Source organism: Pseudonaja textilis, chromosome 9, assembly GCF_049901715.1.
Source record: "Pseudonaja textilis isolate UNSWEBS1 chromosome 9, rPseTex1.2, whole genome shotgun sequence".
Lineage (NCBI taxonomy): Eukaryota > Metazoa > Chordata > Lepidosauria > Squamata > Elapidae > Pseudonaja > Pseudonaja textilis.
In genome coordinates this window covers 14,542,510-14,557,585 of record NC_141998.1, presented here as the reverse complement: position 1 = coordinate 14,557,585, position 15,076 = coordinate 14,542,510, and the positions used below count along the sequence as shown (strand labels likewise).

The following is a 15,076-nucleotide window of genomic DNA, read 5'->3' as shown; positions in this document are numbered from 1 at the left end:
CTGTTGCTAAATAAGACAGCTATTAAGCGAGTTGCATCTGAGTTTACAACCTTTTTTGTCATAATGGTCAGCTGACTTAGTTAAGTGAAGTGAAGTGAAGCATGCAGTGGTTAAGTGAATCCAGTTTCCCCCATTGACTTTGCTTGTTGAAAGCCAGCTGGGAGTCACAAATAGCGACCATGGGATGCAGCCACTGTTGCCAAGTGCCTGAATTTTGATCATGTGACCTTGGGGGTGGATGCTGAAACAGTTGCAAGTGTGAGGACTAATTGTAAGTAACTTACAATTCATTTAATAACCACTCTAAGTGCCTTAGAGTGGTCATTAAATGAAAGATTATAAATTGAGGATTACCTGTATCCTCAAAAAAGATTACCGGGCACCAGAACTGGGCTGGAAAACTCTCAGGTTCAGGGCCATAAGATCTCTTTGCTCCCATCTAGTTTTGAGGCCTGAAAGCTACTGTATAGCCATTGATATGTGCTTAAACTCAAATTAAAGCAGCAAACAAGAATATGTATTCGAAAAAATAATCACTATAATTATTCCACAATGCAGAAATGACTCCCCCCCCCCTATTTATTTAGCAACTCATGACAACTCTCTTTGGGCTTAATTTATCATCTGAGCAGCACATATAATCATTCAGTTAGTACAGAAAACAACACCAGCAGCAGTTTTGATAGCTTACACGTTTTATTATGGCATTAACAAATTATTTACCTAAAATGTCTCAAGACTTTATCCTGCTGAAGAGAAAATGCTGGATCCAGTTCTTCCTTGTTCCGCAAGCTTCCAATTTTTCCCCTGAAGGAGTATTTTAAAAACAAAAAATAAAGTATTTGAAACAAGCACAAAAAATGGCATGAATTTGGTTTTGCATTTGAGTCAGCACATCCAAGGTTATTAGATACTGGTAAATATTATTTACCAGTTTGCCCTGTGGGTTAAGTCTTGACTCACTTGACCAAGATTTATTTTTTTTTTTTATATATAAATTTTTATTATTTTTTTAACATAAAAAACACAACAACAAAGCATAAAAGTATCAGCTCCCCCATATTTTTGTACACACCGTAAGTCGGTTGGTCCATCGGTTTTGTGCATTCACCTCATAGTCACAATTACAGTTACTTTATATAATACTCTTATCAATACAAATTTATAAATCCTAGTATCTCTATTAAAGAAAAAAAGAAAAATTTGACTAAACTTTATTCGGTCATGCCTTTATGAGATAACTATATTTTAAATATTTTATTCTAAAACAAATCTTATAATCATACCAATTCTATCCCAAATATGAAAAAGAAAGAAACAAAGAAAGCTATTATATAAATATAGTATCAAAAACCAATAAAAGGAAAGGGAAAATAAAGTCATTATTATTCCTTATTATCTAACTTTTATATTTTAATATTTCATCATTCAACCATTGATAGAAAAGATCCCAAACTAAATAAAATTGTTTATCTTCTTGCTCTCTAATTTCAAAAGTCAATCTACTCATCTCAGCACATTCCAAAATTTTCTTTACAACTTCTTCTTGCAATGGAATTTTCTCATTTTTCCAATTTTTTGCAAATACAATCCTAGCAGCAGTCAATACATTTACAATCAAATATTTCAACTCTTTACTATAAGTATCTGGTAGTATTCCCAATAGAAAAACTCCGGTTTCAAGTCTATATGCTTCTTTGTCATTTTTCCAGCCACATGTGGATTTTAGTCCAATATTTTCTAGCATCCTCACAAGTCCACCACATGTGATAGTATGAACCAGGTTTCTGATGACATTTCCAGCATTTTTCGGATTTGTTCTTAAACATTCTTGCTATCCTTGTCGGGGGAAAATGCCACCTGTAAAACATCTTATACAAGTTTTCTTTATAGGCTGTAGACATTGTCATTTTATAATTTTGCGTACCATAATTTCTGCCATTTCTCTAAATCAATCCCATATCCAAAATTCCTCCCCCACGCAATCATAGTTTCTTTAACTTGTTCTTCCTCAAGCTTAATTTGCAATAAATAACCATACAATTTTTTAATCACCTTTTCATCAGTACCCATCAAAATCTTATCCAAGTCAGTTTGCTTATCATAAAATCCTCTGCTTTGGAATCCTCATGGTACTTTGAATATATTTGCAAATATGAAAACCAATTCATCCGTATACCTTGTTCTTCCAATTTTTGCATCGATTTAAGTTCACCCTTTTCATCTAATAATTCCCCATAGTTAACTGTTTGTTCCTTTTTATAGATTATAGGATAAGAAAACGCTTCTATCGTCGATAACCAAACTGGAATTTTCAAATAACACTGTTTTTTTATCTTTTCCCAATTCAACCACAGAGACTCCCGTATATAATGCCTTCTAAAATACCCCTGTGTTTTAGTTCCCTTGTACCATAAAAAAGCATGCCAGCCCAACAACAAATCATGACCTTCTAATGTCAACAATCTGGTTTTCCTTAATGTTATCCATTCTTTAACCCACGTCAAGTTTGCAGCTTGGTAGTACAACTCCCAATTAGGCAGTCCAAACCCTCCTCTAAATCTAGCATCCTGTAAAAGCTTTAACTTTATTCTTGCTTTCTTACCTTGCCATATATACTTCAAAACAATTTTATTTAAATCCTCAAAATATTCTTTTCCAAGCCTAATTGGTATTGTTTGAAACAAAAATAAGACTCTGGGTAAAATGTTCATCTTAATTGTTGAAATCCTTCCTATTAATGACAATTGTAAGTTCTCCCATTTTTTCAAGTCTTGAGCTATCTGTTGTTTAAGTTTAATATAATTATTCTCCTTCAATGTACTACATCTTGATGTCAAATATATCCCCAGATACTTAACCTTGTTTGTAACTTGAATTTTTAACAGTTCTGACAACTCTTCCCTTTGTTTCAGCAACATATTCTTTGACAAAATCTTTGTTTTATCTCTATTTATTTTCAAACCAGCCACCTCCCCATAGACCTCTATCTTTTCCAACAGTTTCAAGGCTGTTTCTATAGGGTCTTCCAAGATAAAGACTAGGTCATCTGCAAAGGCTTGTAGTTTAAATTCTTCCTTTTTAATTTTCATTCCTTTTATAGTTTTATCTTCTCTGATATTTCTATTCAACACTTCCAAAGTCAATACAAATATCAAGGGAGAAAGAGGACAACCTTGTCTTGTGCCTTTTCTTATATTAATAGGATCTGTAAGTTCTCCCTCCATCATTACCTTAGCTGTTTGTTCATTATAAATTGCTTCTATTGCCTGAATAAATCTTCTAGCAAAGCCCATCTGTTCCATTAAAAGTAACATAAATCTCCAATTCACGTTATCAAATGCCTTTTGAGCATCTAAAAATATCAAGGCCATTTGCTTTTCAGGATGTGCCTCATAGTATTCCAGGGTGTCCAGAATTACTCTCATATTGTCTCTGATTTGTCGCTTTGGCAAAAACCCATTTTGGTCTGAGTGGATAAAGTTATTCAAGTACTTTTTAAGTCTTTCTGCTAATATTGAAGCAAAAATTTTATAATCTGCATTTAGTAAAGAAATCGGTCTATAATTCTTGATTTGCAGTAGGTCCGCCTCCTCTTTTGGAATAAGTGTAATGTAAGCCTCTGACCATGTTTTAGGTATCATCTTTTTTAACATAACTTCATTCATAACTTCTAACAGTGGAATACACAGTGATTCTTGAAAGATTTTATAAAATTCTACAGGAAACCCGTCTGGACCTGGTGCCTTTCCATTATTTTGTTTCTTAAGTGCTTGACTTAACTCCATCATTGTTATATTACTTTCTAGCATTTCTTCAATCTCTTTGGGTATCTTAGGTAGATTTGCATTCTGTAGGTATTGTTTAACTTTCTCCTCGTCAATGTCTTCTTTCTTATACAAATGCTTATAAAAATCATAAATAATCTCTTTTTTTCTTTGCTGCCATAACAAATTTTACCTTGGTCGTCTATTAACTGCGGTATTTTCCTCGACTCTTTCTCCTTTCTCAATTTGTATGCTAGCCATCTACCAGCTTATTTGCATCCTCAAAATAATTCTGTTTAGCATTCCTAATTTTCTGTGCCAGTTCTTCTTTCTCTATTAAATCCATTTTATGTTTAGTTATATCCAGTTTCATTTTAACATCTTTTCTGTGTGGCATTTTCTGTAATTCTTTTTCAAGTCCCTTATATTCATCATCCAAGGCTTTAAGAGTTCGCCTTTTCCTGTTGTTCTTTTTTCTTGTATAGTCTATTATCAAGCCTCTAACATAGGCCTTCATTGTGTCCCAAACATTCTGTATTGAGGTGTCTTCTTTTCTGTTCTCTTTAAAGAAGAAGGCCAATTCTTTCTCCATCCATTGTATAAATTCCTTATCCTTTAAAATAGAATTATTTAATGTCCATCTCGATCTTTTCCTTTGTCCCTTCCATTCAATTGTCAATGGGTTATGTTGACCAAGATTTATTAAGCATCGTCAATATTCACAGGTGTAAAATAAAATGTTCAAACTGCAAATAATGGAAGGATCCATGAATTGAAATCAAAGATGTTTACTGTTTCTTTGCTGCCATCTCTTGGTGCTCAGTTTTTCTGACCGCCAGATAAACCCATATTTACCCATTGCCATTTTCTGGGTTTATGTGCACACAAAGCCCAATCAGAGAGTACAGTTAGTCCTTGTCTTACAACCATAATTGAGGCCAAAATTTCTGTTACTAAGTGTTAAGTGAGTTTTGTTTCATTCTAGGACAGTTCCACTGTTGTTAAATGAATCACTGCAGTTGTTAAATTAGTAACACTTACATTGAGTGAGTCTGGCTTCCCCGTTGACTTTGCTAATCAGAAGGTCGCAAAGGGTAAATTACATGACCTCGGGACCCTGCAACTGTCATGAATAGGAGTCAGTTGCCAAGTGCATGAATTTGGATCTCATGGCCATGGAGATGCTGCAATGGCCGGTGAAAAATGGTCATAACTCACTTTTTTTCAGCGCAGTTGCAACCTTGGACGGTCGCTTAATTAACTGTTGTAAGTTGAGGCTGTATCGCCTGCTGCCACCTGTGAATGAACGCAACCTTACCTGCCCGCGACAGTAGCTGGCGCGCGCCCCTTTCCTCCCAAGCTTGGGCCCCGGCAGCCACGCGCGCTCTCGTGGCCGGGCCGGGGTGGCTGCGCGCGAGCCCTCCCCGGCGAAGGCGCGCCTCGAGCAGGAGGTGCGGGTCCGCGGCGTCTCGGGGCCCCTCCTCGCTGCAGCGCAGTCGCCGCCGCACCAGCAGCACCAGGCCGGGCGGAGCCGGAAGCCGCCGGCCGAGCCTGTCCCACTGCGCGGCGGTGCGCAAAGGAGGGCGCGACAGTGGTGTGGCTCCTTCATGGCGCTCAACCTGAGCCGGAATGGGCCGGCGCTGCAGGAGGCCTACGGCCGGGTCGTGGCCTCCGCGAGCCCCACGGACTGGTGAGGAAGGGGCTGCGCTGGCGGGGAAGGGGGCTGCTCACCTGGCCCCGGCCGCAACTTGGGGTGGCGAGGCGGGGCTCGCCTGGGAGGGGCCGGCGGCGGGCTTGGGGGGAGAGTGCGGGGCAGAGAAAGGGCCGGCTGGGGAAGGGGGAGAAAACGGCGATGCCGCGAGGCCTTAAGCACCCCCGCAGGGAGAGCGGGGCGATGGCAGAGCCCGGACACGAGGGGGGATTCGCGGGGGCAAGAGGGCCCCGCACGCCGTGGGGAGTCGGAGTCGCGCTGCTGCGTCCCAGGAAGCCAGGATGAGCCACGAGGATGGGTTGGGATGGGGGGGGCAGAATTGCGGGGAGGGTTGCAGCCCAGAAGGGCGCCGCCTTCCCTCCCCCCGGAAAGCTGAGCATGGCCTCGGTGTGGGGCAATGAGGAAGCGCCGAGCTTCGGTGGCGCAATAAGAATGGGGGAAGTTGGTGGGGCAAGAAGGTTGGGCAGAGGGCAGGAGTGGAGGTGGTGGGCATGGGGCAACTCGGGTGTGCGAGAGCAGGTGACGTTTGGGCAATGACTCCGGGCTTGGCAACCCAGCAGAACCTCAACTGGACAGGAGTTTGCCCCAAAGTTGCCCCTTTTCAGCTGTTCTCCATAAGACCCAAGGCTCTTTTTACTAAAATAGAAGTGAGCAATTTGAGATTTAGTCAGCTGTGAGCAACTCTGGTTGTCTTGCACGTTGGGTAAACCAGCCATCCTGTTAAATCATTACATGTTTTGTTTAAGAAGACATAGCACCTTGTGGGAGGAATAATAACAATTGTGTTCTGTTAACCTGTGTTCACTTTATTATGTGAACTCAGCCGCCTGGTTTAAGGAGGGGGAAGGTGCATTACTGGACTTTTAAGGAGTGGCATAGATTGGTGGAGGTACAAGATCAAGTGAGCAAGCCATTATGATAATGGAAACACTGGCATAGCTGGCTAGAAACGCCTTAAGGACTTTTGCAGAAAATAATTCATGATTTAGTTTTGATGATTAGACAGGATAAATTGTAGAAAGAAGAGAAACATGTTATGGAGAAAAACTTAAATTTATAATTGTACTTATACAGTAATTGCTGCAAAAATTGGAAGCCGCTTTGCATCTTTTTCCATTCTGTTTTTCTTTTCCTTTCTTTCTTGCTTCTGGTTTTAGCTTTCTCTTTGGTTTCTTTTTCTCTCTTAACTATTATCTTCTCTTTTAAAATGTTTAGTAAAATTATATATAGAAAAGATAGACCCAGCAATACATTTGGAAAAAAAAGTGAAGATTTAAGAGTTGTATTCAGTGAAAAGAGGCTGGCTAGAGCTTGCAATTGTAGTAAAATTGTTAATTAAATGTATAGAGAGCTAAACTCATTAGATTGTTTTAAAAATAAATGGTAATTCTGTAAAACTGTAAACATATTCCTGTTTGTCACTATTTTAAAGATAGAAACCACAGAATTATATAAAAAGAAAAAATAAAGAGTTAAAGGTTGGAGAAAAAACATAACAGTTTGAATAAACCACAATCAAACCTAGGTTTCGTCTGATGTAAGAATCCAATCATTGAAGCATCAGGTCAACAATATTCTGAATCTGAAAGGTTACCCTCAGTGTCCAATGAGTAAAAATAACAATCATTTTGCTTTGTTGCTTCCAGGGCGCTCTTTACATATGAGGGTAACAGCAATGACCTCAGAGTGGCAGGGACTGGAGGTGAGTGAATTTTGCAAAGCATTCTTTAAGAGAAGCAAACTTTTATGTGGCCTGAAAAGTTTGCTTCTAGTTTTTGGTGGAATGTTTCTCAAGAAGTCTGTATTCTAGATTTTGTCTGTCCTTAGGTTCTAAAGCAGAGACTGCTTGATTATGGCTTTTGGATCCAAAAGCAGCTGGTCCCATGGTTTTTGCAGGGCATCGAGAACCTGGTTCTTTGGTGTGATGGTCACACATTCATTTGTCTATGGAGATTCTCAGTCATCCAGGTCATGGTTGTCCCAAAGGTGTTTTTTCTTTCTTTCTAGAGCAAGGCTGTTTTCTACTGGAAATGAAGCAATATGTTATACTTTAAACATGCTACAAATCTGTGTGGAAGTTCATAGGTGGCCTGAACATTTTTTTAAATGGAATTTATTTAAAAAGAACTTTTTTAAAAAAATTGCAAGGGAAAATGCTAATTAGCAGCCTGAATGCCAGTTTGTACATTAAAGAGCTGCATATAAAATGGCAGTTTTAGCAACTTAAACTGCTTATTAAGTATACTTGTTTTGGCATGCCACCATTAAGACATTTTTAGTGGATGGAATGACTGTAGCCTGTTGCCTTTACAAAAATATATTCTCGCCTTTGATTAGTCGTTGTACTCTTGCCACCATAATTGCAAGGTATGGGAAAATCTGTAAATGTGCAAAGCCTACATTTTTCTGATTGTTTCTTTCTGTTCTTCTACGCTTATGCCTATTGGCATAAATTGCACAGAATGATGCATAACAGGCTAGTTATGAGGTCTGAATTGGCTACCGAACTAGAAACAGAACCCCTGAATTATCCTTGACTTAGGGCCTGTCACTTAGCAACCGTATGAAGTTATGCCAAATCAGTTGGGGATATTTATGACCTAGTTCCTAAATTCTGATGGCCGCCCCCCTCTCCCCCCGTGCCCAGTGCACATGACCCCATATCAGATGCTTCGCCTCTGGCCTACGTTTATGGCCATTTGCAAAATCGCCACTTCATGTAACCATGCTTTATATTGGGTTTTTTGGTTGAAAACCTGCATTTATTTCCTGTTTTTAGCAAAACCAGCCCATAACAATTGCTTCACTTAATGACCCTGGCAGTTCCTTAATTGCTGCAAAAACAGTAATAAAATTGGTAACATGGGTGATCCATTTTACAACTGTCATGACTTATGACCATACTGGGCAAGCTCCATTACAGACGTAAGTCAAGGCTACCTCTATCAGGACTTCAAAGTGATTTGATTGATTGTCTGAACTGGGGTGGGTGGGGGGAAGGCCCATGTATGTCTTGCTAAACCTCCAGGTGTTTCATGTTGGCAGGTGGAATGCTGGATAGAAAAATTACAAGTTAGGAATTTTTTGATTGCCTTATAATTTGCAGAATACACACACCATTTTCTATCACCAAAGTTCAAATTTGGAGGATGTTCAAGTTCAGTTTTTAAAATGGTTACCTTTGAGCCAATGTCTCAGTTAAGCAACATTCCTTTCAGTCTGCCTTTTTAAAAAAAAGAAAATTCTATAGAAAGCCACAAGAACAGAAATTATACCCTATACCTACGTAGTACCATAAAGATCCTTTTTATGGAAATTTTTAGTAAAAATGCAATAAGAAAGGAGAACCTTGCAAAGAATATCTCATCTAGAAACTCAGCATTTTTTTACAAAAAGGGAAGTAGCTGACATAGCTCAGTATTTGGTGGTTTTTCAGTGGAAAAATTTAACAGTTGAAAAATAGTAAAAACTCCACAGTTGCCTTTTTTGGTTTTACATTTGGGGTGGCTACTTTTTAAGAGAACCAAAATAGGTGACTGAATAATAAGATGATGACAATAAAGAAAAAGAGAAATGGTAATTATAATGTGGAGGCAGAATAGGATGGTTTAATGGAAGGAACCTCAAAGATTAAGAGGCTGTGTTGGCAGGGAGTAAGACTTCAGATGAGGAAGTGATTCAGTGGTTGCTGTTTTAAATTGCAGCTCAGTAGAAGCCTGAAACTTCTCAAGGACATGTCCTTATATATATTCTGGATCTTCATGTTTCCTGATCTCAGAACTATAATGATGAAGTTCTGTTACTTAATGGTTTTCCAAAGTATTTTTAGCACAGTAAATGTTGTCTTATGCCTACTAAGCAGTACTTTTAGATGGATATTGAGCCTCCTTCACTAGTTCCGTTCATGCCTGGGAGCTGTGTCTTCATTCAGTTAGTTCTGCAATTCTGTGCTTATTCTTTCAGTAATAACAGTCACAGTTTATTAGCCTAGTAGAAACTCAAGGCAGATGGTATTTGTCCTCTATAACAATCTAGCCTACAGGTAGTCCTCGACTTGGAACCATTGGTTTAGCAACCATTAAAGTTACAACAGCACTTGTAACTTTAAAAAAAGTAACACAGGACCAACTCTTCACAACCCTATGAACCACAGCACACCAGACTTGGCTGTCCTCAACTGTCTCAGGCAGTTTACCCAAATTCCTGTTCATTGCACTGATGACTCTATCTAGCCATCTTATCTTTTTGTGTCCCCTTCTCCCTTCCATCTTTCCCAATGTGAGGGTCTTTTCCAATAAGTTCTCTCTTCTCATTAGGTGGCCAATGTTATTTGAGCTTCAGCTTCAGGATCTGTCTTTCCAAAGAACAGTCAGGATAGATTTCCTTTAGGATAGTATACCTCAGGATAGCATATGAACCAGGGCAGAGTGTTTTTATCTGTAAGCAAGATTGCTCCTCTTGTCCCTTCAAATGTTGGCTGTCTGGTGTTTTAAGTATCACCTAGATCAGGGGTCGCCAACCTTTTGGACCTCAGGGACCACCAAACTTATAATTTTAAATCCCGCGGACCACTAATATGAATTTTGACTGATGGTGGCTTGCTGATGTTGATGGGAAAGTCGGTCCCATATTCTAGAGCTGCAGTAGTCACAGGACTGGCCCTTTGGTCATCTCAGAGCAGCTGTTCCCCCACCCAGGTGCACCAGCCTATCATGGACTGGAGGAGCTGCTCCGGGATGACCGAAGGGCCAGTCCTGTGACTACTGCAGCTCTGGAATATGAGACTGACTTTCCCACCAACATCAGCAAGCCACCCCGGGATGGATTTCCATCCCCCGCCATTGGTCTTACCTTCCAGTTCCAGCTTGCATGGGTCTACTCAAGATAAGGTTTGTGCTTGGCCGAAGGGTGGGGGCCCGCAGGTGGGCAGGCCATGTGGGCAGCACAGCCTTGTTGTGTTCCCACGCAGCCTGGATTAATTGCTTTGAGGGGGGAGTGCTTTGGGAGGGATATTTCTCTGCGCACCACCAAAAAATTTCGTGGACCACCAGTGGTCCCCGGCCCCCGGTTGGCGACCATTGACCTAGAATTTCTGGAGTCCTTCTCTGGTTCTAGATCAGCATATTCTGTACATTGTTTGTAGGTGATTCTTAATTGAATTGCTTTAACTTGACTTCCCATTTCTCTTCTCAAATAATGATACATAGATGGTGGTCTGGAAGAGATGGTGGAAGAACTCAATAGTGGAAAAGTAATGTATGCATTCTGCCGAGTGAAAGACCCCAACTCTGGTTTGCCAAAATATGTGCTCATTAACTGGGTATGTACAATGTAATTCCATTCAATCATAAAAGTTAGAAATTATTTCTAAAAAATGTTGTCCTTCTTGCTGTATAAAAAGTAAACAAATTTCAAGGTAAATTGACAGTGTCTGACCATTCAAGATATAAAAACAAGCTGGAAATACATGATTAATAAACAGTGTTTTGGTTCACATATCATGGTAAGCCAAAACCATGGAAATTGTATTATGGCTTAGTGTAAGCATAATGTTGGACTTAAAGATGAAGCAAATTATATTTAGGCTGCACTGAACATAATGCCTGGAATGTTTATGCCATTTAACCCCCTGCCCAGAACTTAATTCTCTCAGCAAAGCTGCATCAAATCATTAATGTTTGCACTCATTGCACACATTCCTAGATATCTTTTAAAAGATAAACATGCATTTCACACTGCCAAGTAAAAGCTCTAAAGCTTCCCTAAATCCAGGACTGGGCTGTTCGGGAAAGAATAAATATTTTATAAACTGGCCAGAAGGAAAATGTGCTACTAAAATATAGGGCAGAAGTTTTCAGACTTTGACTCAGTCTCAGCAGGAGGAATGTTCAGCACCACTAACCCCAAAGTTGCCTTGGAGACAAATGACATCAAAATCCAAGGAAATACATGGAGGGGGCAATACCTAAGAATGTAAGTCCTTGACTTACAATGGTTTGTTTAGTGACCATTTGAACTTAGAACAGCCCTAAAAAAGCAATTTATGACCATTTTTCACACTTATGACCATTTCAGCATCCTCAGGGACACGTGATCAAAATTCAGATGCTTGGCAATTGAGTAATATTTATGGTGGTTGCAGTGTCCCGGGGTCATGTGATTATCTTTTGCAACTTTCTGACAAGCAATGCGGAAGCCAGATTCACTTAACTAGGTTACTTACTAAACAACTGCAGTGATTCACTTAACAACAGTGGCAAGGAAGGCTGTAAAATGGGGCAAAATTTATTTAACTCACTAAGCAACAGAGGTTTTGCACTCAATTGTCATAAGTCAATGACTATCTGTAGCAAAGGTGACTTACATTTAGATACCTTTTGTTCTCCATTAATGACAGCATCGGTAAACCTGTGGCATGTGAATCATTAATAGATTGTCACACAAGCATTCACATATTACAGTATAGTTCATCCAGTGTGCAAAGTGAAGCGGGGCCCGTGAAAGCGAATGTTGCAATAAATGGGTTGATCTCTGTCATATTGCAGAAATATTAAGTTTTGCAGCAAAATATTCAGAACATGAAGACAAACAAAGTTAAGGTAACATGCGTGTTTAGTTGAAGGCTGAAATGAGTAGGCCTCTTTTGGAACAGGCTTCTCAATATATTGAGTGCTGCCTGGAAATTTGGGGAGTTGTAAACCAATCTTTCCAAAGAGTAAAAAGTTGGGAAAGGCTTCCGCAATATTACCACTCTATAAATAATACCACTCTCCAAAGCCTTAGTAAGACCACACCTAGAGTACTGCATCCAGTTTTGATTACCAAACTATAAAAAAAGATGTTGAGACTCTAGAAAAAGTGCAGAGAAGAGCAACCAGGATTATTAGGGGACTGGAGACTAAAGTGTATGAAGAACGATTACAGGAACTGGACATGGCTAGTCTAATGAAGAGAAGGACCAGGGGAGACAGGATAGCTGTGCTCCCAATATTTGAGGGACTGCCACAGAGAGGAGGGGGTCAAGCTATTTTCTAAACACCTGCAGGCCAGACAAGGAATAATGGATGGAAACTGAACAAGGAGAGATTTATCCTGGAAACTGAACAAGGAGAAATTTTCTGACAGAACAATCAGTGGAACAGCTTGCCTTCGGAACTTGTGAGAGCTTCATCACTTGAGACTTTCAAGAAGAGATTGGACTGCCATTCATCAGAAATGGTGTAGGGTCTCCTGCTTGGGCGGGGGAGGTGGGTTGACCTACAAGGTCCTTTCCAATTCTATTAATCTGTTAATATGAATTGAATAAGACCAAACCAGCCTATATTGCAGTCATTAGCCAGTATGCCCAACTTGAAGGCATGTTAGTTTTTTCCTGGAATAGCCATAGCAATAGCACTTAGACTTATATACTGCTTCATGGTGCTTTACAGCCCTCTAAGCAGTTTACAGAGTCAACCTATTGCCCCCAATGCTCTGGGTCCTCATTTTACTGACCTCAGAAGGATGGAAGGCTGAGTCAACCTGTTAGAATCGAACTCCTGGCAGTTGGCAGAATTAGCCTGCAGTGCTGCATTCTAACCACTGTGTCTCACCGCTCATGGAAATAGATTAATGAAAGTTATGTTTCTCAATCTTGGCAATTTGAAGATAGGACTTCAATTCCCAGAATTTTCCCACCAGTCATGCTGGCTAGGGAATTCTGGGAGTTGAAGTCCGCCCCACTCCCATCTGTCATGAGAAACACATGAGTTTAAAATGTGTTTAGAATGCAAGGATGATTTGTGCATTTCACAATGTGTGCAATACGGAACAAGGAGTACTTTCTTTCAGTGCTAGGTCATATTTGGAATATTACACACCATTTTTCTCTTTCAAACATACATTTTGGAAATGCACACATGTACACAGAGTAAGCATAAAAAATGGTGTGTTCTGGGAGGGGAAAAAGAAGTATTTTGTTCACGGCAGTGTCACTTTTTGAGATAATCTTTCATGTTCTGTTTTTAAAAATGGCAGTCTTTTTATAGAATCTGGAATACTCTTTTCCTCCCATTTTTCCTAACCTAAATTTAGAAAGCAGAACTTGGCTTTGTCTTACAAATGCTTAACTGAATAAACTCTTACTATGAGAGTTGTGGAATGGCATCCTTCAGGAATGGCATTTCCTTCTCTGTCACCACTTGTATGAAGGATGACATGAGCGTCCGGGTTTAAATTCTCTCTGTGTTTTCTTTTGGCAGTTTGGTGAAGGTGTTAATGACGTGAGGAAAGGAGCCTGCGCCAACCACGTCAGTTCAGTGGTCAACTTTTTAAAGGTATAATCTGAGTTTTGTTCTCTTATCCTTTTGCAGTGGAATGCCCTCCCATATGCACCATTGTTTCCTGGTAAAAACCCCATTGAAAGTACACACACATGCACACACACACACACACTCCTTTAATAATATAGGTAGTCCTTGACTTGAGCCCAAAATTTCTGTTGTTAAGTGAATTTTGGCCCATTTTATGATCTTTCTTGCCATAGTTGTTAAGTGAATCACTGCAGTTGATAAGTTAGTAACATGATTGTTAAGTGAATCTGGCTTCCTTATTGATTTTGCTTGTCAGGAGGTCACCCAAAAAAGAGTATATGTTCCTGGGACACAGCAATGGTCATGAAATTATGTTGCCAAGCACCTGAATTCTGGTCACGTGATCATGGGCAAGGTTGTCAAACTCGATTTCATTGAGGGCTGGATCAGCATCGTAGTTGTCCTCTGGGGTGGGGGAAGGTGCATGGTCAGGGTGGCCTGCTGGGCATGGCCTGGGGATGTGGCCAGTTTGATGTCACTTGTGTGGGTAGTGCCTGTGGGGACTGGGCAGGATTGGGGAAGGAATCCAGGGGTCTCTGGTGGGGTGGGGTGGGGGGCTGGAGATAGGAGGCTCGTCCTGCGGGATGAGGGGAGGCGAGGCAGGGAGCAGGGCAGCTAGAAACGGTCAGCCACTGCACACCCGGCAACCATTGTGTGAGGTGGGGATCATTTCTGGCTGTAGCCGCAGCCTGCCAGCCCCTTAGCTGGCGCACACTGTGGCTCCGGAGCCTGCTGCCACCATCAGGCTGGCTGCCTATGTGAACAACTGGACATGCTAACTTGGTCTTACTGTCTGTTTTGGCTTGCAGTTGGAGAGCAGGTCACCAACTGGTCTTCTTGGCCCTCTCGTGGATCTTGCCCTTGGCCTGCACGTGGAGCACATTCCCTTCACGTACCTGATGCATCTTGGCTCCACTGCGGACTGCTGCCGCCACTCAGCAGACCCACCCAGCCCAAAGGAGGCGAAGCAGCCAGCTGGAAAGGCTGAGTAGAGATGGTAGAGCACACCCAGGCCCAGCAGAGGGGGTGGGGGTGGGGGCACGTGATGGAGATCCAGCTTTGCCCACTTGCGGTGGCTGTCCTACCACCTCTACTCGGCCTTTCTAGCTGGCCGCTTCACCTCTGTGCTGGGAGGGCCTGGTGCTCCAGGCAGTGATGGCAGTGGCCTAATGGACAGCACGAGCTGCTGGGGGCCTCGGTGGTGGCAGTGGCCCACAGCAGTGCCAAGGTGCCTCAGGTGCACGAGA

At 41.1% G+C, this 15,076-nt stretch overlaps 1 protein-coding gene across 2 annotated transcripts in view; it reads left to right on the top strand.

Moving 5' to 3' along the window:
• The first annotated feature begins 5,325 nt into the window (after positions 1–5,325).
• DBNL (drebrin like) overlaps positions 5,326–15,076 on the top strand; it is a 28,206-nt gene continuing 18,455 nt past the window's right edge. For both annotated transcript variants that reach the window (XM_087938978.1, XM_026718008.2), the window contains exons 1-4: positions 5,326–5,457; positions 7,125–7,180; positions 10,686–10,798; positions 13,719–13,793. In XM_087938978.1, coding sequence (XP_087795104.1) covers positions 5,375–5,457; positions 7,125–7,180; positions 10,686–10,798; positions 13,719–13,793 — 327 coding nt within the window. In that variant the 5' untranslated portion in view covers positions 5,326–5,374. The remainder of the gene's footprint in view (positions 5,458–7,124; positions 7,181–10,685; positions 10,799–13,718; positions 13,794–15,076) is intronic.